Source organism: Filicampus tigris, chromosome 4, assembly GCF_054856515.1.
Source record: "Filicampus tigris isolate MCC_2025a chromosome 4, RoL_Ftig_1.0, whole genome shotgun sequence".
Classification (NCBI taxonomy): Eukaryota; Metazoa; Chordata; class Actinopteri; order Syngnathiformes; family Syngnathidae; genus Filicampus; species Filicampus tigris.
Genome location: NC_141220.1, coordinates 24,769,435 through 24,793,895, shown reverse-complemented (window position 1 = coordinate 24,793,895; position 24,461 = coordinate 24,769,435). Strand labels below are relative to the sequence as shown.

The 24,461-nt window shown below is 41.0% G+C and overlaps 1 protein-coding gene across 5 annotated transcripts in view; it reads right to left on the bottom strand.

Moving 5' to 3' along the window:
* Positions 1 to 24,461, bottom strand: part of LOC147149066 (neuronal cell adhesion molecule-like) — an 87,380-nt gene that overhangs the window by 15,316 nt on the left and 47,603 nt on the right. For 2 of the 5 annotated variants that reach the window (XM_086029479.1, XM_086029480.1), the window contains exons 3-19: positions 13,833 to 14,029; positions 12,444 to 12,549; positions 11,387 to 11,580; positions 9,753 to 9,875; positions 9,425 to 9,595; positions 9,083 to 9,139; positions 6,984 to 7,095; positions 5,910 to 6,313; positions 4,543 to 4,686; positions 3,627 to 3,738; positions 3,382 to 3,548; positions 3,154 to 3,301; positions 2,279 to 2,403; positions 2,024 to 2,053; positions 1,225 to 1,326; positions 701 to 901; positions 553 to 623 (exon numbers count right to left, since the gene is read on the bottom strand). In XM_086029479.1, the coding sequence (XP_085885605.1) occupies positions 553 to 623; positions 701 to 901; positions 1,225 to 1,326; positions 2,024 to 2,053; positions 2,279 to 2,403; positions 3,154 to 3,301; positions 3,382 to 3,548; positions 3,627 to 3,738; positions 4,543 to 4,686; positions 5,910 to 6,313; positions 6,984 to 7,095; positions 9,083 to 9,139; positions 9,425 to 9,595; positions 9,753 to 9,875; positions 11,387 to 11,580; positions 12,444 to 12,549; positions 13,833 to 13,935 (2,370 nt within the window). In that variant the 5' untranslated portion in view covers positions 13,936 to 14,029. Of the gene's footprint in view, positions 1 to 552; positions 624 to 700; positions 902 to 1,224; positions 1,327 to 2,023; positions 2,054 to 2,278; positions 2,407 to 3,153; positions 3,302 to 3,381; positions 3,549 to 3,626; positions 3,739 to 4,542; positions 4,687 to 5,909; positions 6,314 to 6,983; positions 7,096 to 9,082; positions 9,140 to 9,424; positions 9,596 to 9,752; positions 9,876 to 11,386; positions 11,581 to 12,443; positions 12,550 to 12,933; positions 12,940 to 13,832; positions 14,030 to 24,461 lie in introns of those variants that run through there. The other 3 variants (XM_086029481.1, XM_086029482.1, XM_086029483.1) reach the window with 3 other exon arrangements.

Below are 24,461 nucleotides of genomic sequence, written 5' to 3'. Positions count from 1 at the left end.
CGGTCTTATTTTTGCTTCAATTTAATGGACATTGTGATGATGAGCAAGTAGGTAAATTGGTGAGAGCCGGACCGCGCGTATGCGGGGGCTCCATCGTAAATATTTTTTATTTAAAACACAAAATCCATCACTCCTAAGCCGTTTTGCACAGAGCATAAAGAATACATTACTGTAATTGTTGTTACCGTATATGATCTGGCTGCCTGTGTTGCGCAATTTTATCGACCCACTATATCTATGCTAGTTTTGTTAGCATATCTATAGCATTAAGCTGGTGAAGTTTTGAAAAGTAAGTTATGTGGTTTGGTCAAATACATAACATGTATTTCTCTTTATTTTATGTTTAATTTTTCAATAAACGGCAACTTGGAATGACATTAAACAGCAGGAAGCAGGCACACTCGACTTCGATCAAACGTTGAGTATTTGTCAAACTGCAGGCACATTTTTGCTCGCAACACAGCGCAAAAAAATTGACTGCTCGAAACTGGAAAAACTAGTACGATGGGCCACCGTAAAGTCAATGTACCGCTCTACTTTATAAAAATGTACCTTCCACGAGATGACAAGATTGTCATGTTCTGTTCCAAAACCATGAACATCTGTTGGATTCTCATCTGGAGCTTAAAGGAGAAAAATAATAATAAGTTACACTCAAGTTCCTAGGAGGAAACAAGATTTCATTCTGGGTTTCTAGTACCAGAAGGCTCTGTCTTATACATCTTGGAGGGGAAACTGGGTCGGCTGATGCCCATGGCATTGACAGCAAGGACTCTAAAGCTATAGTGAACGTAGGGCGACAACTTCAGGTGAGCTGTGGTCTTGGTACCAGGGACCTCGGTGAGGTTGTGCCAGTGACCTCTGTGGTGGTGAAGAGAGTCTTCATACTGGATCAAAAATTCTGCATAAAATAAGTATACAATGTTTAATGTTTGATGATTGATTTTTTTTTTAAAGCTACTTGTCATGTTAGCTAACCAACTGCAAAGTTAGCTAACTGCTAACCGCAAAGTTAGCTAACTGCTAACCGCAAAGTTAGCTGACTGCTAAACGCAAAGTTAGCTGACTGCTAACCACTAATAGTTTTAATTTAGTCAATGAAAAGCATAGAGCTGTATTTAGCTAAATGTATTATAGTCTACTGTATGATACATTTAGTCCCTAACCCTTACACTAGCATGGAAAATGAGAGTTCAGAACATTCATCGCTAGATTCACACATACTCTCAATAGGACTGTTATGCTCATCGCCAGGAATCCAGGTGAGTTGAACACTTCTCTTTTTGTGGTCCGTCAGCTCCAGATCGGTCGGGGGTTCAGGTCGCTCTGCGGGAAGACACGGCGCATAGCGCGTGAGTCAACGCCAAAGCTGGACGCCGTCAGGTTCATGCCACGAGAAGACGCAAATGAAGACGTACTCGTGCAAGCGGCGCCTCACGGCTCATGCATATGAATAGACGTATGTCGAGCTTGAGCGATCACTCGGGATGAGAGGGCTAAATTGATATATTTCGACTGAGAATGCAAAACGCATGCTCGCACTAAATGACTGATGAGTGCGTTTGACATTTGAAAGCAATTCAAGTACCATGACTACATCGCAAATCATCCTCTACTCAAACGCGAATGCCAATGGCCTTTCTCTTGACATAATGCATCACACAGAACATTCATTCATCCATTCTATAGCACGTCTTCATTAGGGTGTCAGCTAAATTGGAGTCTAGGTGAGCTGACTCTGGGGCGAAAGCCATTCACACATATGAACCAAATTAGAATTTAATGAACCTAACATACATGCACGCAGAGAACATGCAAACTCCACAAGGAGATTCAAACCCAGATCTCCTGACATGCTAACCACTTGCTGCCCTCATATAGAACAATGAAAATAAAAGTGGAATAGACATCACCAAATGGCATTCTCAGGACAGAAATTCTTGACTTTACCGAAAAAAAATAAATCATCCCAAAATAAAAGTGGAGCACATCTGTAAAGCCACGTTCAACTTCATGTGGTTACCGTTGTCAACAGCCGGCGTCGGCGTGGCCTCTGCCGGGTCCGCGAGGGGGACACAATACCATAGTGGGGTGATATGTTAGCCATATTAAAACAAAGATTAGCCGGTGGAAATTAATTATTCATGTTAAGTGTATTGAGTGTAAACCATATACAAAGTAAATCCAATAAAAACCCTACAAGTAAACCACTGAGAGGTGAGTGGACCTCGCAAGGTTGAGTGAGCCGTTAATGTATCACAATGCACGGGGATCGTACCGACAACGGTGAGCTCAGCACTGGCCGAATCGTGGTCCAGCGTTGTGTTCATGATGCATGTGTATACGCCAGCGTCGCTCTCCATCACATTGGTGATGGTGAGGCTGTCGGCGTCCACCACTAATCTGCTTAAAGAAATAAATAAAATATTTTCAGATTAGCCCTTGGTAACATATTTGGTAATATGAGTTCAATTGATGTCTCCAGATGGTGATTCTCAAAGAGACCACAATTATGAATAATATATATATATATATATATATATATATATATATGTGTATATGTGTATATATATTAGGGCTGTCAAAATTAACTATGGAGATTAATTTAAATTTGATAACGCACTAACATTTTTTAACTCAGTTAACTCAGTTTTATTTACTTCCTGTAGCAGCTGACCTCTGCTCACTGTGCAGCCAAACTTAGAGGGGAATCACTGTCGCAAAGATGGACTTTTACGTAGTTTTACTTTAAAAATGTTGCTTGACTGCTCATTGGAGAAATCCCAAATAATTTGCACACTTTGCACTGCCAAATTCAAATACCATATTAGCTGTACGTCTTTGGTGTATCGTTCAACTGTCGTATTTTACAGGGAAATAATCATATTCAAGGATCAAAGAATGCTATTAGAACAGTCTTTGAATTGAAATATTCTTATATTTTTTTCCCACATTAATTCCAAGATTTTACTCAAGTAAATAACGGTTCCAAGCTTCGTTAAGAAATTGTAGTTGAAAAATACGATTAATCGTGATTAATTATGGAAAATGTTGCGATTAATTAGCTTAAAAATTGTAATCCTTCGACAGCACTAATATAATATATATATATATATATACATATATATATATATATAAAAAACTGGTTTTCACCTCTCGTCATCGGGCAGCTCCCCGTCATCTTTGAGCCACGTCATGGTGGGCACGAGGGAGGGGTCGTGCTTCACTTTGCACTCAAACACAACGGACTTGCCACGCTGCACCATTCGGTACTCGGGCTGCTTCAGGATGCGGGTTGGTTCTGATAAGACGGGGTTAATATGAAACCATTATACTCAACGGACACTTTATTTTAGTGTGGTAGTCCTTTATGATGATTACCTTTGACTTCCAGGTGCACGTGATTCTCATAAATACCAAGAGAATTCTGGGCCACGCAGGTGTACTTTCCGCTATTCCTAGGCTGAGCCACATGGATCTCCAAAGTGCCGTTGTCATGCTCCTTATACGTCTCGGCGTCTAGCGTGCCGTAACGACTCTCCTTGAACCTGAGAGAGAGGTGGGAACCCCATTGGTGGTTTTTCATGGAACATTAGCCATCCCGATTCCAGGATTCATTAACTCACCAGGTAATTTCGGGGATGGGCGAGCCGAAGGAAGTGCACTCCAGCAGGGCTCTGTGATTCTTGATGACTTGGTAGACTGTGTTGGCCGGCGTCAGCACTCTGGGCGGCTCAGCTGCAAAACGAGGCGCGGCGGTTAATGCGATGGCGCCAATCAATACGAATGGATCCGCGTCTGGCTCATTTTGTTATCGGAAGCGAACAGAAAGCGATACAGTAGCTGGAGATGTCAACGCCACCATTCATGGGTCACCAGTTGAGACTTTGACCTAGTACTAAAATCCGGAGACTGTCTTTGATGACCACCTTAGGTTTTCCTCTAACACAGAGGTGAGCCTGACATAGTGCTACTAAAAATGTACCTGCTAAGGAAGTAGGAGTTGAACGATTAAAAATTGAAGATGAAGTTGTAGTCAACTATAATGTGATGAAAGACGAGTCAGAGTCGATAAATCGATGGTATTATTAGGCAAAAAAAGATGGAGCGTCACCTATTATTATTCTTTTCTTAGAGTAGCAGCGATCAGAAGAGCGGAAGCTAGCGAGGCTAACAGCTATTCTCATCCACAACCAACTTATTTTCATACTCTCTGATCCGTGCGTACGTATAGCACATTCGCTACTACAAAGAGCGTTATGGTCCGGCAACGGCAGCAGACAGTCGAAAGTCCTCTGTGAATAAGCCGATGCGAAGACGAGAGATTCCCAAAAGAATTGTTTTATTTCAAGCTTTCAGTGTCGAGACTCGTTGACCAGTCGACTAATCAGTTCAACCTCCTTGTTCTTATTTCTATTCCTACCCTGACTCAATTAGCAATGTATGATATTTATAAGAGAGAAGTATCAATAACTCGCTCGTTGCCCTCTAAAATGGTCCGCAGTGATGAATACGGTTTTCTGAATCCGAATCTGGACTTACATAAGACATTAACGAAGGCGTTGGCCAGGAGGTAGCCGTGTTGGTTGGAGACATTACACTGGTACACGGCGCTGGATTCCTTCTGCACGTCGGTGAATATGATGGTGTCGTCCTCCACTTTCCGGCCTGGATCCTTTGGGGCATCTGTTAATGGGTGATAGAATACTATGGAACTTGACAGGGGATTTTCAACGGATATGTTACTTTTTCGTTCCAACATGTGATCGTAGCATGAATATTCATACCGCTGAACTTCCACATAGATGACAGCCACTGATTTTTGGAAACTCTCAATTGATCAACGACAAAAATGTCTACTGCAGGTGATTACACTTATAATAGCCACTCCATTTGCTACTAAACAAGCTACTTTAGAGACTTATAAAAGGAGTTGTGGATTTTTTTTTCTTCTTCCGGTTGCTTTGTGAAACTGAAAAAATCATGCATGGTATAGATTACGTTATGTCACTCAAATGGCAAATATGGCAATGTAGTTGTATATTATATATATCGGGGATGTCTTGCATCACACTGTTGATGAGATCTTATGACAAATTGCAGATAAACATACGATAAAAACTGATTAACAAAAACTGATTAACAAAAATGAAACGCCATCTCAAAAAAATTATACATATATGTATATATACAGTGCAGTACATGTATGTATATAGAGTATGTATTACTATATCTCGGTGTATCTAGATACAATCAATATAAACGAAACTGATTGAGTTGAATACTGCTATTTTTTGGAGTAAATCAAAATTGGATTTGTTATTATATCTTAATATCCAATGCACATTATATTTATTTTTATTGTTATTACTGTACAATCTGAATATGATCTGGTCCCTACTCAATTCTGCACTCACTTTTTTCTGCACGAACAAAGCCATTTTCTCATTATTGGCAATGAAACCGTCAAATTACAATTATATATCATTGTAATATAGTCATACTTAATTATAAATTCCTCAGTATCACCAGTGACGAATGTGGGTCTATATTAAAAACCTACATAAATGACTAAATATGGCTTCTGCCTAGTAAGGTGAGGTGTACCGCGGCAAATGATCAACTTTCACTCAATTGGTCCAAAATGATTATTTATTTACTACAAATAATGTATCTTTGTTGATTCAGCTATGCCAGTGACTTTTACTGACAGGCAGAACAATTAAATGCTCTTCCACAAGGTGGCGGAAGGTACATCTAACCCGTCCTCAACCCTAACTACCGGCAGATTAATATTTAAACAGGCTCAGATTTCACACCGAGTTTGTATATTTGAGATCATTATGTATTTTTTTTTTAGGATACAGTACATTTTGCGTGACAGAATCGTTTGGCGTTTCTCCACTCACTCTCTATGGGAACGCCATTCATGGCCCATTGGATGCTTGGCTTGGGCGTGCCACTGGCCCTGCACATCAGCACCCCGTTCTCTCCCGGGGCCAGGACGAGATTTCTGGGAGCGCTTCTGATCCAGTATGGAGCAGCTGAAAAACACAAGGAAGATTTAATCATGGTGAAGATTGCACGGATGATAAGGTAGGGGTGGGGCGGGGCGGGGCGGGGCGAACCTTTGACCGTGATCCGGATGGTGTGGTGGGCGGAGCCCAGCTGGTTCCTGGCGGTGCACCGGTATTCGCCCACATCCGCTTCCGACACGTTGACGATGCGCAAGATTTTCTGGTGATGCAGGAAAGTGGCACGCGTGCTCGGGAGCTCGCCGCTCACTTTGGCCCAGGAGATTTCAGGTGTGGGGCTTGCATTCAAAAGAAGGGGATGATGAAAAAGGGACGGAATTTTAAATTGATTATAAAAAATAAAAAAAATTGTCAAGTTTCTGCCGTTTCTGAGATTCCAATTTGGGACTTGTCTGTTTTATAATCAAATTATTTCCCTGGGTTTTGTGATAAAATGACATCAATGACTTCTTTGAAAGACCTTTTCAAATAAGTGACTTTTTTTACCAATTTAGCCACTTAAGTGCTTTTAAGTTGGAATGCATTATATATTATATATATATATATATATAAAATCTTTACTCAATTTAAAAAAATTGCCTGCCTTTGCATTTGCATTCTACCTACACAATTACAATACAACCTACTATTAAAATGAGTTTGACACTGCTTGTCGTGTATGAAGTGCTGCTTCCAAAAGTGAAAATGCTTTCATTGTCTTTACGGGGGCTCACATTTTTTTTCCCCACGCATTGGGCTCTGCTTCTGAAGTACAGAAAAGAGGCTAGCCCAGCAATATATGAGGCAGTATAAAGAGAACACATGGGCTAATTTCAAAAAGACAAAAAAATGGGCGTGTAAAGTATACTATAATTTGTGATCCTTGGTGTATTTTTGACAAATTCGAGCCACGGACATCTACTCGGGATCTGTTTTAAATTGTAAGAAAAACATACTGATGATACGTACAGTCCTTCCGCAAAGCACTCCATCTCTAGCACCTCACCACGGAGCACCATTTTGGAGCTGGATGGTCCAGACGGGATGAGGAACGTGGGCTTCCTCTCATCCACCGGTTCTTCTGCAGTCACACCCACACACAAGTTATTATCATTCTGGGGCTAGGCCATATGTCGCCGGCATCAACAATAAGCCAGCGCATCGCACACACACACACACCTCTAGTCGGACTTTATAGCCCAGTATTTGCATTTTCAGGCAAATTTACGGCTAACCATTTGCCCTCTGGAGGGTCATAACGGCGACTGAAATGGATACACCCAAATGAGATAAACACTTTCTGACCATAAACCGGCAAAGGCGTCATCTGCAGGTGCTGCTGGCAATAACGCGAGCGATTTAATCCGACAGCTTGCACGCCAAAGGGCAAATGAGAAAGAAAGCAAAGGTCCTGTATAACAAGAAATGAGGAGGAGGAGGCGGCGGCAGTCGGAACTGTTAATTGAGCGGGAAATTAGACGTTTCTTCTTCTTGATGTGTCCAATATTGTAAAGATGTTATCACAAGGCTCATTCAAGAAATACGTAATAAGAAAGGCAAGCGAAGGTCTTTGATTGGATGGCGGGGAGGAAAAGTAGGAACGTATTAAATCGGCTCATTTGGAGTGAAGGGGTGCGTGTTACAGGGGGTGCTACGGGCATCTAACACTAGAGTAGTGAGTAGAAGGCTTGAATTTAAGGGTTGACGGGTTAGTGGGTGGGAAAGTCTGGATCCCATACAGTACAGTGGAAGCTCCAAAGTCAAACGCCCCAGTTTGGAATAGAAGTCAATTTGAAACTCAGTGAGAATTTTGGATTAACTCCATGCGTGAGTTTTGCTTTTGTTTTGGCTTCCTTAGTGTGGATTTTTTTGTGATGCCACCAAAAAATGTTACCAGCCATGGCAAAGAGTGATGATAATCCTTGAACCAGATTCAATTCATGTGACATACGTAGCTTTTCTAAAAAATGACACAACTTTTACCTGCCAATTCTCACTCAAATTATCTCAAATTTTAACGAGATGTTTAAAGTCAGCTAAAGTAAATTCAAGTTTAATGTTGGTTTCATTTTTTTCCCCATTTTTTCCAGGTGTAAAATTACTCATTGCCGTTTAAAAAAAGGTCTTAAGGTCCTGTAGTATTCATGTATTGGAGGTGTGCCTTCAAGGGACGTGGCTTACTGAGTGACATCAGGACCTGGAGCCATTTGGAGCCATGTGAGCGTCTGAGTGTGAGTGATGGTCAACAGCAGCTCGCTGCGAGTGTTCTCATTTTGCATTTGTGCAATAAAGGAATTAAAGTGCCTGAATTGCTCGAATTGATTTTTTTTATGTTTGGTTTTCTCTTGAGCGGTGGTATATCTGAAACTTTTGGCTTAAAGAGGGAGGCAACCCAAACATATTTTTTCCAGAATATGTTCTGTGCAGACCCAGAGGTTGTAACAAGGCAATATGATTAATAGGAAATATAAGTTAAGCAGCAAAATCCAGCCGTTTTTAGCCATCTCAGGGGGTGGCCATTTTGTCACTTCTGTCGACTGAAAATGACATCACAGTGTCCCAGGGCTCAGATAACGTCCAATCGTGGCCCAGCTTCAGAAAACAGTTGAGCTGTGTTTGGTCGTTACCTGAGCCCTGAGCAGTTGTGATGTCATTTTCAGTTGACAGAAGTGACAAAATGGCCGCCCCCGGAGATGGCTGAAAACGGGTGGATTACCTCTCATTTACAAACCCAATATTTATCAGAATGCTGTGTTACAATTAGTGGGCTTACATAGAACACATTCTTGAAAAAAATATGTTTGGGTTGACTTCCTCTGCAACAACTGAAATCAAAAATATCAACCAAGTAACTAAAAAAAAAACCTCATAAGTGGGGGCACACGTAAATCAAGCTTGGCCTGAGCAGGTTAATGAATTTCTACGAGAAAAAGTTTAAATTGAACCACTTGCAAGTCAACCGGCATCATGCAACGGATTGTGTTCGACTTTGGAGGTTCCGCTGTGATTAATGGTGAGCGGAAAAGCACCAGGAGAAATGCAGGGAGTCGTAATTTGCCGTAACTCACCACTAAATAAATCAGTGTCATTGTAAAAAGCTTCCATTGTGTCATTGATTGCGTCCACTGAAACACAACAAAACAAGCATTCAAACAAGCCAGCACTTGAACATGCTTTGAAAAAAAAAAATTGGGCATGGAGCAGATCAGGAACGATCATGCTACGGCGAATAACGGCGGGCTTTGTCGCTTGCGGCGGACCAGAAACGCCGCGGCTCCGACAATATGCCTTTTCAGTCCAAGGGCCTCTGGCGTCTCCGAGGATGGAAATGGGAGATAGGAAACGTCGGCCCCCTCCTACGCCGTCGTCGACCGTCATGCACCGAAAGCGTAAAGACGGCTTCGACTTACGGTTGAGGACCTTGACGGCGATGGGCTGCTTCTGCTGGATGGTCTGCGTGTGCGGGAAGCGGGCGTAGCAGATGTAGTCGTTCCGGGAGTCCTCGCGCAGCACGTTGGAGAAGTAAAGGTCTCCGTTCAAAGACTGGGACACCCTGTTGCTCTGGGGCAATCTCTGGAAGTCTGAGGTGGAGACAAAAATCACAGCAATGAGACTTCACTGGACACCCGCAATCAAATTCGGATTGTTTATTTTATCCATGTACAGAAAACATTAAAATCATGAAAAGATCATTTGTGTCATATCTTTGTGTGACGGCGTGTGTGTGTAAATGTTTACTGTTGTCCATCCAGAAGACGATGGGAGGAGGAAAGCCGGCGGGGGGTCGACATGGCAACACCAAGGACACGCCCTCCTGAATGATGATTGGCTTGATCTTCTCTTTGGACCACAACGGCGACCCTGGATTGGTTTAATTTAAGACAAAAAAAGAGGTTTGGTATGCGAATAAAAAGCTGAAGGGTTTTTGGCTAAAAGGGGTGATGGGGCGAGGTGAGGTCATTATACACTGGGGGAAATCATTATTTGAGCTCCTGTTGAATTTCGACGTGTGATAATTTATCAAGAAATTAACAATCTCTAATTGTTATGGTTGGGTTAGAGTTAGTCCTCGTCCTAAATCCACGAAGCAAGATCTCAAACAAGATCTATAAAAAGCTTTAAAGGCAAATCAACATATTTTTTTTTAAGAATATGTTCTATGCAGGCCCACTATTTGAAACAAGGCATTCAGATTAATATGAAATATGAGTTAAGCAGCAAAATCCACCCGTTTTTAAGCCATCTCAGCGAGCGGCCATTTTGTCACTTCCGTCGACTGAAAATGACATCACAGATGCTCAGGGCTCAGCTAAGGACCAATCCCATCTCACCTGTTTTCTGAAGCTGAGCCATGATTGATCGTTACCTGAGCCCTGAGCAACTGTGATGTCATTTTCAGTCGACGGAAGTGACAAAATGGCCGCCCCCAGAGATGGCTAAAAACGGGTGGATTAACTCTTAAATCGAAAATCGAAATGACTCAGAGAAGGCTTGCGTGTTTTGTAGAGATAGATAGTTAGATATTTTTTTTCTTCAGGGCTAATACCGATTATTAGTCGTCAAGGAGGCCAATAACGGATATTTGGAAACGTTTTTCATCTTCAGCAAAAGGCAAAATATTGCCGCCAACATTTAAAAAATATAAATACAAATACAATTGTTTTAAGCACATGCTTACTGAAAACGTTTCAGATTTGCAAAAGGTAGATTTTTTATTTTTTTTTTAAATCTGAGACAATAGACATCTTCGCTTTAAAATTCTACCAAAAAATTCAACGGCGCTCGCAGGGTCATCAGCATGCCCTAAAAACTTAAATGAAAACTAATACAAGTAAGTAGCTTGACTAGCTTCCTATAATTTTCGACAGTTGTCCAAAGGTTAAAGGTGAAAATTTCTATAAATATTTCCCTGTATTTAAAACACAGTTTTAAATTGATCGCATATCGGCCGTCTGATCTTTTTTTTTTTTTTTTTTTTAAAGGCCAATATTTGTCAAAAAGTTGAGTGTGTGGTGCAATAATGTTTGCATTTGAAAGCTGATAGCTTTTGACTGATATTCTGTCCTTTTTCATAATTAATAAAGAACCATAAAATATAAAGATTGTTAATTTAATTACACTTACAAAATCAGCAGGTGATCAACTAATATGTGCCCCTCTTTGCATGTACGTAGTTGGAGGAATACAAAAAGGGAAATTCCAACTAGTGTTTCATGCCTCCTTCCCCATGCAAACGTTTACCTTTCAGGAGCGCCCTTAAGATTGCTAATTCAACTTAGTTTTTTTTGGGAAAAGAAAAGACACGTTTAGTATGAAGATGATAAACGAAAAAAGAAAAAAAAAATACGGCCAGAGAGCCCCGAGAGACTTACTGGGCTGCCGCACCACGATGTCGTTGGAGACGGCGGTCCCGTGTATGTTCCTGGCCGTGCACTGGTACGCGCCCTCGTAGTGTTCCGCCCGCTCCCTGCTGATGTCCACCACCAGCGTCCCCGAGTGGGGCCTCATGTGCACGTTGGGGTGCTGCTCCAGGTCAAAGTGGGTGCCGTTTCTTGTCCAGGAGAAACTGAGGAGCAGATCGACAGGAGACGACTGGCTTTGCTTGGAATATACGTATTTCCTTAAAATGCATTGGTGATTATTTTCTTTATATTTTTTTAGAAGGGAAATCAACCCAAACATGTTTGTTTTATGTTCCCAGCAGGCCCATGAGTTGAAGCAAGGCATTCTGATGAATATTGCGTTTGTGGAATAAGAGTTAATCCACCCGTTTTTAGCCATCTCGGGGGCGGCCATTTTGTCACTTCTGTCGACTGAAAATGACATCACAGTCACTCATGGCTCAGGTAACAACCAATCACGGCTCAGCTTCAAAAAACAAGTCTGCTGTGATTGGTCGTTACCTGAGCACCGAGCAGTTGTGATGTCATTTTCAGTCAACAGCAAGTGGCAAAATGGCCGGCCTTAGAGATGGCTAAAAACGGGTGGATTTTACTGTAACTCATATTCCACAAAAGCAATATTAATCAGAATGCTATGTTTTGACTAGTGGGCCTGCCTAGAACATATTCTTAAAAAAACATGTTTGGGTTGACTTCACTTTAAAGTATTTTTGTTGCTGTAAAAAATATATGCACACACTCAAATAGTGCACTCTCAAAACAGTTGGGTTAAAAATAACACAATTTTGGATCAAAAATGGACCGATGAACTAATTGGATCAATTTGAACCACTTTCTTGCGTTGACCAATTTTAGGGGTTGTTTTGTACAAAACTACCCATTCTTTGGGATGTTCTCTGCATAAACAACCCAGAAAGTTGGGTCAAATTGACCCGAGTAGTGGCTTAGTCCATTTTTGACCCCAAATTGTGTTATTTTTAACCCAACTGTTTTTAGAGCGTGAGATCCTTCAAAAGAGTCGCCTTACCTGGGATGAGGTTTCCCTTTAGCCTCACACTGGATGACAATATTCTCCCGGGGGTCGATGATGTAATCCTTGGGGGACTGGTGTGTAATAGTCGGGGGCTGTGGCACTAAAAGCCACCAGAGAGAGAGAGAGAGAGAGAGAGAGAGATGATGATGATGATGTTCAACCTTGACCTTCACCGCAAAGAGGATCGTTTAACCACACTGACGCATGCAATAGAAGCTCTCTCAGTCAACCATCTGCTCAACAACAAAAAATACTGCATGCAAAATTGACTGGATTGTACCCGTGCCACGACTCAAAGCATGTAAGCTCATGCCAACGGCTGTATTGCTAACGAAACTCAACCCAAAGCAAGCATGCAACACATTATGTTTCCACTGCAAAGCACACAAAAATCATGGTTTCAAACGGTACCGAATGCTCAAAGCACAAAAAAAAAAAAAAAAACACAGCTGCTTTGTACACGTCACGCTTGCTTGGGACTTACATTTTTCCAGAACTTTCCCCGAAAAGAATCAGCAAAAGTCACAATAAAGAGAACCATACATTAGTGTGGAAACAATGCAATTTTTCGGCTTATATATATATTAGGGCTGCGTATTGGAAAAACGTGATACGTGATATGGATGTTGACAATAGTATTATTGTGATATTTAACATGTACCTAAAGAAATGACTTTTTTATTACCTCACGAAAGAAGTCCATATTTTTTTTTCATGCGGCAAAATAAGCAAGCTCAATGTGTTGTTAGCTAGTTAACTGTAATTTCTCTAGATAATGTTTAAATATCGGGTGTGTGCATCTGACTGGTCAAACTCAGATAAAAGCAGACAATTCCATAAGAAAATGACTGCATGTATTTGCGATATGCATATTGCATAGGCCATTATCGCGATATACATACACTCACACGCACACTCATTTAAGGCACATTATACTCTATACAATATTTGATGAAATTCCATAAAATAAAATGATATAAATCGCAACCATACCGTATATTTGTTTTGTTGTTTAATTTAAAATATGATTTTAAGTTTCTTCAACCAAGTAACTGTATGTAGGTTTTAAACTAAAATGTTTTTGCATAAACTAGTACAAAGTGCATATTTTAAAACAAAAACTTTGATGCGCCGAGGACACAAACATTATAGGAGATACATAGTCGATAATCATTGATTTACATATAAAATGCACATTTATGTCGAGTATTGGTATATATTTTGAGATGGAATCATTATTTTATTCTATCGATTAGAATTACTGCAGTCATTTGATATCTTATTTATTTCACAAGTTCCATTTCATTTCTCTTAATTGACACTTGAGCTAATGAATGAGTCATGACAAGGGCTCGCGCCGCGTGATTTGTTGCGTTGTCTTACGATCGAGCGGGACCTCCAACGCTGCGACCGAGTGTCCCAGTAACACGGCCGCCACCAGCGGCAGCAGCAGCAAGTCCGGCTCGCCCATCCTCCTCCTCTCCATCACCAGCGTCGGACGCCGAGGCCTGCCACCAAATAGCCCCGCCTCTCCTTGCTCAGTCACGCGGTTCGAGAGGACGCGTGTGCGCTGACTCACGCTACAAGGACGGAAAGACAAAACAAAAATTGGAACATTAGGGAGAGCGGGAGGTGTGTGAGAGAGCGAGAGAGAGCGAGTCTCATCCCTGCAACAGTGGACACAGATCAATGGTCGTGCACTGCAGATAATGGGGCGCTCAGGCGGGGCGCCAACATGAGCTTTCACTGCTCTGACGGTCCTCAAACCATCAGTCAGTCCTCTGTGCCATATTGATCACACACACATTGAAATGACCTTAACATTTGGAGCCCGATTCCAGACACTGATTTACCCACTACAACCTCCTTTCATGTTTTAGTTAAATTACAAAAAGTAAAAAAAAAATAAAAGGGCTCAGCTCAAATCATGGCTCAGCTTCAGAAAACAGGTGAGCCGTGATTGGTCGTTACCTGAGCCCTGAGCAACTGTGATGTCATTTTCAGTCGACAGAAAGTGGCAAAAGGGTCGCCGCCTGAGATGGATTAAAAATAGGTGGATTTAATAGGTGGTTTAAAGAGGGAAAATCAACCCAAACATTTTTTTTTTCCAATAATATGTTCCCAGCAGGTCTACCAATTGAAACGCGGCATTCTGATTAATATTGCATTTGTGGAATAAGAGTTAACCCGCCCGTTTTTAGATATCTATGGGGGCGGCCATTTTGTCAACTGAAAATGACATCACAACTGCTCAGGGTTCAGGTAACGACCAATCACGGCTGACCTGTTTTCTAAAGCTGAGCCGTGATTGGTTCTTACCTGAGCCCTGAGCAGTTGTGATGTCATTTTCAGTCGACAAAATGGCCGCCCCCAGAGATGACTGAAAACGGGTGGATTAACTCTTATTCCACAAACGCAAAATTAATCAGAATGCCGTGTTTCAACTGGTGAGCCTGCATTGAACATATTCTTAAAAAAAACATGTTCGGATTAATTTCCGCTTGAAAGTATCTCTACACGGCTATCGTGGCTCCTCTCCACCCACCCAGAAGTATTTGCTGATAAACCGGCAGCGATGTGGTAGTATCTGAGTATTTTTTAGGTCGGAGTACAGACGCACGGTATCGGCGCAAGTGTGTGCCGAGCTTTACCAAAGATGTCACTTGAAGGCCAACTAGTAGCATTTTCTTTGTAAAGTGACACAGCGTAAGCTACTAGCTCTAGCATGCAAACGACACCATCAAGTATGTGTGAACAGGAAAGAAACGTTTGAAAAAAATCCTTGGTAACCGTCCACGCTAAAGCGCAACCCAAAGTTCATAGCCATAACAAGCAATTATTCAAACTGATACCATCAGTATAATTTCTTATTTGCATAGCTTGTGAAGCTTGGCAACTGAAATTGGGAGTCATATTCCGGCCCGCTTTTATCTCTCTGTTAAAGCCATCGGCACCGAGCGGAAAAGTCGTCGTGGGGGCAGACATACTTATTTTTCTAATCGCAACAGCACACATTGAACTTTGCGGTCTACTAGAAAGAGAAATAAAAATTGGCCTGTCAGACACGAAGCAGCGCTGGGCCAGGTCCGATAGTGGTGGTAGGGGCGGGGAGGGGGCGGGGGAGGTCTTTTTGTCTGGGACGAGAGGTCCTGACAGCCAAACAAGTTGGCCCCCCGTCCGGAGCCTCCTTTGGGGGACTGACTTGTTTGTTAGCGCTGCCCTTGGGTCATGATGGAGGAGAACGAGACTGCGGCGCCCCCCGGCTTCCTTCACACACTCTTCCCAGGAGAGCGTGTGTGTGTGTCGGGCCGAGGGCGTGAGCCGATCACACGGCTGTGTAGTATCACAAACTACAGGCTGAAAAGCGAGACCAAGTCCAATTTCATCACAAATGACGGCGGAACAGCCAAAGTTGAACATAATACACAACTGCTGACTCCCACGTCCTTCCACTTTCAATTTTTTTGTTTGTTTTCGGAGCAAATCATGTGCGGTGAATTCATCCAGTCCAGTGGCATTGCGTCTCCAGCATAAAACCTTTTATTAACTGCACAGGTGATTTTTCATCAAATTTTAACATTCGTCATTTTTTTTGTAATAGGAGTACAGTTGAGTTGTATTTAACTTTTAAGCTCAATACATTTGCATTAACTCTTTACAAACTGTTTTTTTTATACATTTAAATGGAGTGTTAAAGGGGGAAATCAACCCAAACATTTTTTTCAAGAATATGTTCTATGCAGTCCCACTAGTTGAAACAAAGCGACATGATTAATATGAAACATGAGGTAAGCAGCAAAATCCACCCGTTTTTAGCCATCTGTGGGGGCGGCCATTTTGTCATTTCTGTCGACTGAAAATGACATCACAACTACTCAGGGCTCAGGTAACGACCAATCGCGGCTCAGCTTCAGAAAACAGGTCAGCCATTATCGGTTGTTACCTGAACCCTGAGTAGTTGTGATGTCATTTTCAGTCGACAAAATGGCCGCCTCCAGAGATGGCTAAAAAACGAGCGGACTAACTATTATTCCACAAACACAATATTTATCAGAATGACTTGTTTCAACTAGTGGGCTTGCATAAAACATATTCTTAAAAAATATATGTTTGTGTTGACTTCCTCTTTAATGTTAAAAAAAAAATTTGCATACTGTCAGAGTGGCTTACAATAATATTAAATATTCACCCAAGCTTTAAACATTTTTGATCTTATTAAATATTTAAACATATTTTCACGATATAGCAGGCAATTACGCTACTACAACTGGCATCATATCTAGCCAGCGTCAAAGACTTAAATGTGTGTATGTTTTGTTCCATTGCCGTCAGCGTGATAGGACTTGATGCAGCTCAAAGGACTTTGATTTTAATCTTGCGTGACTTCTCTGTGACTGGTTTTGCGCTCCGCTGAGGGAAGGCCGAGGGCCTCTTAAATTCCGGTTTTAGCTTCGGAGCTTTCCATTCCTTTTCTATTACGAAAAGTGCCTCAATGCAACCGTTAAAGCACCAAATTGGTTTTAAACAGTGCTGTCTTTTCCTATATTTGAAAGTAAGCATCTCTATGTGGCTTTGACTCGTTGACCTTTTACATAAAGGTTAAAGGAAGGTGGTATAAAAGTCAGAAGCTGCTCGCGCTAGCTGCTAGCAAACAAATTTCTTGCTGTTAGCTTGTCACTTGCGATCAAATGTCAATGTCGCAGGTGAGCTCGAGCTTATCCCAGCTGACTTTGGGCACGAGATGTGTCTAACCACTACTCCACCGTGCTTCTTGAACTTACTCGGTCTCAGTTGTGTACACTGCATGCAAAGAGAAATATGAATTCCATTCCAGAAAATTCGGACCAAACCGCTCTTGCTGGCTAGCAAGGGGAGATCCGCCATGCACTCTAAAATAGCCAGTGGAAATGCCTGCATTGCGAAAAAAAAGGGTCTAATTAGGAATAAAAGTGTTAATTATAAATGCGGAGGTGAAGCCTTGCATGGTGATTCTTATCTGGAAAGCTTCCAGGGCGGATTCATTTCACAATTTAATGAGCTGAGGAGGCTCCGCTCCAGCCGGTTGGCGTATTTGTGTAGATGTGCGCGTGTGTGTGTAGGTGTGTGCTATAATCATCCCTGTGAGCTGTGATGATATAGGGGCCTAACCCCTCATATCCCCTCATCCAGCAGGATATCAGAGGCACTCCAAACAATGAGAAATACGAAGAATGTACACACTTTGCTGTGTTTGAATTGAAGCTGCGTGACAGTGGCGAGGGGCAGGAACGTCTCACATCTTGATGGGAAAAGTGCAAGTTCAAAATGTGGTGTGAAAATTCCGCATCATGCGAAAACAGATGGCGGCAAAGCAGAAAAGTCAATATTGCTAACAACTCCGTTTAGAGGGTTCCGCCAAAAGCTGTCAGACGGCCGCAAACATCAGGGAGGAAATCTTTGCACTGACAGGCCAATCTTTTTCATTCCCTCCCGTCACTACCAAACTGAGAGATGAATCAAATGTGCTGCCGATTCGTATCTGCAGATCAGCACATCATTCAGAACTTCCACAGCGCGTCGCTTTTCTGTCTACGAGACTGCTGTTTTATTAAATTCTGAGCATTTCTGTACAAAAAGCTAAAAATTATATGTATATATATATATATATATATATATATATATATATATATATATATATATATATATATATATATATATATTCAAACAATCATTTATTTTTTGGTACAAAACAAGAAACTGTTTAAATGTAAAAAAAAAAAACTAATCAATTTCTTTGAATCACTATATTTATGCAAGTTCCTTTTGGACCAAACCAAAAAATATATATAAATGAAAAAAAGGTGTAAATGATAATAAATTCAAGTATGATTTACGTAGGTAAACAAAAAGTGTGTTGGAAAAAATGCATATTAATAATCGTTATTTACGATGACAATTTTGTAATGGTGAAGTGTAATAGTCATAGTTGTAATTGAATTTCAATCAATGCACAGCCCGACTGGAATGTATACAGTATACACACAAATGCATATTATACTACATTATATACACACAAACAATATATACTGTACATAAACATATATAATATCGGATATATTCACAAATACAAGTATATGCACGTGATCAAGCTAGTGACTTTTAATCTATTACCATAGTATACAGTGGATGTTTTTTTGTTTTTTTTTACAATTGTGTGAGTAAAACGCGAGTGAACACATTGCCTGTATGTATCAGTTAAATAATGATGGTATCACTTTGACTCGGGGAAACAGATTATTTCTGTTCACCTATTTTATCCAATGGGAAATCCTTTGAATTTCCAACTACATCGTTCCCTTTACTCACTCTCGACAATGTGCACATTTTTTTTTCATATAAAATGATGCAATCTTTAAATAGTTTTTTTTTTATGTAAGAGAGCACAGAGGGGGCGTTCGCCATAAAGTGCCTGAGGGGGAAACCAGGTTCACTGTGCACACCTGCTGTGACAAATAGAGGTCAATGGTGGAATACAGAACTGGAAAACCTCGCTGGAAGAAAGCCTTTGCACAATGAAGCCATCATATAAAAGTAGAGTTGGAGTCAAAAGGGAACTTTGATGGTAAATCTTCTGAATCTTCTGGCAGGAAATGACACAAGAACGTGGAAAAGACTGCAAGAACTTGTCTTCATAATAATGGATTTTTTTTTTTTACACTTTCAAATTATTTATATCCTGTTCCAATTGGACTACTTTGAGGAAACACCTTTGTTTGCATCATTTCGATAAAATCAAGGCTTAAAATCCTAATTGGATAACCAAGCCATGTCCTGGACCCGTAATTTGAATTTTATTCTATTTTAAATATGGCTGTGATGAAAACAAAATGTAAAAAACGTATTATATCGGTTATATTTGCTATGCAAGTTGGTCATCAAGACAGAGCGACATAAGGAGAAAAAGTCATTTTAGTGGGTGCACAAGGCCTATTTCAAACAAAATTTACTTTTCACTTTTTACGCCAGTTACATTTCATTCCAGGACAACTATGAATAATTTATCAAATATCCTTCAACCGTGTAGCCACAATGTGACTTTGACAAACGCCTCTCTCATGCCCCTCCCCGGTGACACAATGGAAACCCCACAGTGCGCCTACGCCACAATCTTCTCGTTAGCTTTTATAATCGGGGGGGGGGTGCTATGCAAATAATTGGTGCGGTTAACATATGAATCGGGGGTCCCGTTGTCGGGGCCACCACCTTTCATCCGCACTGTACAATACCAGAAGATCGAGTGGGAGCTTTAATTCACCGCATCTGTTGCGAATATGTCGTTTGAGACTTTTTAGAGAAGGGATTCTAAAGGCGTTGATTGTTACAACGCTTAACTATGTCAAAAGAGTGGATAGAAAAAGGGAACTGGAATGCAAATTTGGTCGGCTCAAAGAATTTGTACCACTATTTCGAAAAGGAAACACTGCAGTCCAGTTCATTTTGCGTTGGTGGAGTTAAGCAGCAAAATGCACTTGTTTTTAGCCATCTCTGGGGGCGGCCATTTTGTCTTCTGTCGACTGGAAATGACATCACAACTGCTCATAACGACCAATCACGGCTGACCTGTTTTCTGAATCTGAGCAGTGATTGGTCGTTGTGAGCAGTTGTGACGTTATTTTCAGTCGACAGAAGACAAAATGGCCGCCCCCAGAGATGGCTAAAAACAAGTGTAAACGCAAAATTTATCAGAATGCCTTGTTTCAACTAGTGGACTTGCACAGGACATATTCTTGAAAAAAATATGTTTGGGATGACTTCACTTTAAGATTTATATCACAACAATTGAAACTTTTCCAACCACTCAAATGGTCCCGTTGGAACTCAAATTGTCCATCAAAAACAACAACAACAACAAAACGACAGTTTTTACATGTTTCGAGCATTGATTTGATCTTAATTAACAATCTATTTTTGGTGCTCGTGTGCATCTGTGATTTTGTGTCCAGCAATTAGTTTGCTCTTGAGAGTCGTTGGTATTCACAAAGTCTGTTCCCCGTGTGTGCCGAAACACTCCGGGATTCGCTGCGCCTTCTCTGGCACCCTGGACTATAATTGCCGCGGCTACTTCCTAGAGGCGGCGGATGCTCTTTAGCATGCAGATTGAAACAACATCAGTTGGCTAGGCAGGCAAATCCCTGCCTGTTAAAGCAAAGTGGAAGCGAACGGCGTTTCACTTTCATCCTATCGCGTCAGAACCTTTGAACAGAAGTACTTCTCCTCAGAGGCAATATCGGAGGCAATATGTGAACCCTCTCGTATCGTCTCGTTACGACGGCCTGTAAAAGGCTTCTCAACGCATTAAAGTCGCGAGTCAGTAATGTGGCACAGTGACACTGAAGCACTCGGCTCGGGCGGTAGCTCATATCGCTAATAAATTAAATGACCTGAGACGTTTAAAAAATAAAAAATAAAAAAAATGTTTCATTGGAATGAGATCAGGAGTGGCAACCATGGAGCATAACTTTTTTGATAGCTAAAAATACGCATCAGCAATTGTTACTTTTCCTTTCAAAAAGTCCAGCATGGACGACAGATATTGCAGATTGGTTGATTGTGCTTGGTCTCAACGCTCCAGACATCAAACGACGCATTTTAGCATTGGGGGGGGGAAAGAAGTAATCAACATAAAAGCAATTTGCTGTGAGGAGACGAGCAAATCCTCTGAGGCGGGAAGCGGAGGGGCCAGCTATGCATGCGCAAAATCACTGACTAACAGCATGAAAACACTTCTTCTGTTTCATCCTCATAGCCTCACAGTTCAGGTAAACAACTCAAAAGTCGGTATAACTCAGTTCAGATCATACCGGTACGGTTTAGAAACCGTATATATTTACCGTCATATAACAGATTAGAGTATATTCTTTTGACCTCTCGCTCTCACACATATACCTTTATATATATATATATATATATATATATATATATATATATATATATATATATATATATATATATATATATATATATATATATATATATATATATATATATATATATATATATATATATATATATATATACACACACACATATATATGCACATGGTGTAAGCGCCCGTTGATTTGACTGTTTTACATTTATGTGCACAACTTTGCTGAAGTGTTCCATTTTCTCTTGGCTTTAGTCCCCTCTTGAATAAAATGTGTCCCCCTTTAGAGAAGTAAATACAGGGGACTGTCATTGTCCTCTCATTTGAATTGATGCAGCTACTTTAGAGAAAAAAACAACTATGCCAAACAAAGACAAGTACACCCGAGCAGAGTATGGTACTAATTGGTAATTGCGGTGTTTGGGTCATCTTTTTAAAAATGAAAACGTGTACTATATTGACCATGTCCAAACACATGCTCATCATCAGCTTGTCAAGATGCTAATAACGTCACGCCAAACCCCCAGGAGTGAAAAAAAAAACAAAAAACACACACACACACACACAAGAGGCCCAGACTCATTTGTCATCTCCATGGTAACCGTGACCAGAAACTGTACGCGAACCCTCCAACTTCCTCTGCGCTCAACAAAAGAGGTGTGATTATGGGTCTCAGTTTGCTACCGAGTCCCAACCGGAAGGCTTAGTCAACAAGTGGAGGGTCTCCCAAGATGGAGGGCCAATATGTTGAGTTTACTCTGAGCTTAGTGGCGGAAGAAAACCAGTCAATGAAAAGTGGAGAGACACTAACAACCGCAATGTGTTTGTTGCAAATGAGCTCCCGCGGGGGTGCCGTGTCCGCCCGGCTCCAGTTTGAGTTAACAATTAATGCAATACAGTGTGCTTCCAGGGACACAACAGGGTGTTTCCAGCAAACACTCGGCTCCAGAGCCAATTTGAATAGTGCTGATACAAGTAGAAGCGGGTGGCTACGGGTCATTTGTAGCCCAACGCCGCTTTGTGTGTGGCTAAAATCTGCCGACAGCATCAGATATGGTGAGCACACTGGAACAATCGGTTTCAGTGAGCCGGTTAGAGGCAACGTGTAATTCGGCCACTGGGAAAGCACGCGAGACGGTGAGGAAATCACGGGCGGGGGGAGTGAGGTACACTGGGCATGTGAAAAGGGAACGCAAAAATAATCATGCTTAAACCGTTACTCAAAAATGCTGTACAAAATATAAAGGAATGAAATAATAGCAAAATGTATAAAAGACTATTAGGAAAAAATATTTAGCAAAAAATACACAAAACTGAGAAGATAAACAAAAATAGTAGAAAGAAAGAAAAACAACATTCAATAATATATCTAAAAATATTTCAAATAATATACAAAAATATTAAGAAAAGAGAAAATAATATCCTAAACATATTTTTTTAAAAATTAACTATTGGTAATAAAATTGACAAAAATAGATTTTTAAAATTACAAAAATACATAATAGTTGAAAGAAAATTACTACAAAAAATACACTCATATCAGACACAAAAGAGACAAATATTAGATGCTAAAATACTAAAATATAATTCATAGAAAATAATTGTAACAAAACAATAATTTATTGGAAGAAATACTCAAAATAATTGACAAAAATACAATTATAGATGGAAAAGTACACAAAGAAAAAGAACAAAATATTTTTAAAAAAAGATAAAACATAGAAGATAATATAACATATTAGGTATGTTGTAGTATTGGGGAAAAATATTAGAAAAAAATACAAAAATAGCAGGAAGTAGGGGTGCAACTATCGATTATTTTAATCATAAATTAATTATTTTGTTGATTAATTACTTCAAATTGAAAGTACAGAAAATCCATCCATCCATTACCCAAAATGCGCAAACAAATTGATGATGATTCAGTTAGTGGTTGGTCCTGAACATTCTGTCAAAAAATCGGCAAAAATGTTAATAATCGTTTTCCAAAGTAAAAGCAGATGTTTGCAAATGTTGTTGATGTGTATTTGATAAGTGTTTTGATTCGATACAATGACAATCAGTCTGCTTTCGTGGAGGACTACAGAAATCTGACTATATTTACTGATGAGAGGCTGAAATTCCGAGGATTTGGACAATTTTAAATCAAACGGGGTCTCTAAACGATGAATCGACGATCAAAATAATTATAGATTTTTTCATAATCGATTAATGGTCGATTAATCGTTACACCTCTAGTAGAAAGTAAAACAAAGCACTTGATCAGAAAAATATATACATATTATAAACAAGACAGAAATATTTGAAGAATAGCAGAAAACGTGTTAAATCTGGCCGGTGGGAAAACAAGCGAGCTGGTGAGAAAATCCCGGTCAGGTGGAGCGAGGTCTAGTGTTATTGAGCGTTCCGTTCTCAGAGCGCCCACACAATGGACCTCCTTCCACTCCACCTGTGTCTCTGAAAGGTCAGCGCAGAGGAGGGCCCTCACACCCCTCCCAACCCGCCTCACCCCACAGATCCCACTCCACAATCAGAGCCCCCAGAGCCGGGAAACTCAATCAAAAGAGACCTCTCAGAACCCGCCATTGTCTCCAAAAGGCTTTTCCCGCACCGTTGCTGTTCTTACATGTAACACTGCAAGCGGAGATGCTCATTACTGGCCGTCTCCGGCTCCACTTTGTCTCTTTTTGTGCGGCTGACAGAATAATCCAGCCGGGACAATGAGAATGCGGTTATGTAAAAGGAGAGAAAAGTAAGACCGTGGAAGAAGGGGGACTCATTTGCAGGAGTGAGGCGTTCGAGTTGTGACCCGGAGCCGTCACCTGGAGAGCCTTTAATGACATCTGACCACCCGCCCCCTCCCCGCAACGCCCCGACACTCCCGTTTCCTCCGTTAGCATGTGGCCGTTATTGACTGATGGGCACAACCACAGCACAATGTGCGTGAATGTCGCCGCAATCCATTAACACATAAAGAAAGCACTATATTGTCAATGCCGCCCCCCCCCCCCCAACCCACAGTCGCCCGCCTCTGGCTCAAGCACCCCCCTCCCCGCAGCCCTCCCCCCGCCCCACCAATCCTCAAACCGGCTCCATTGAGATGCGGC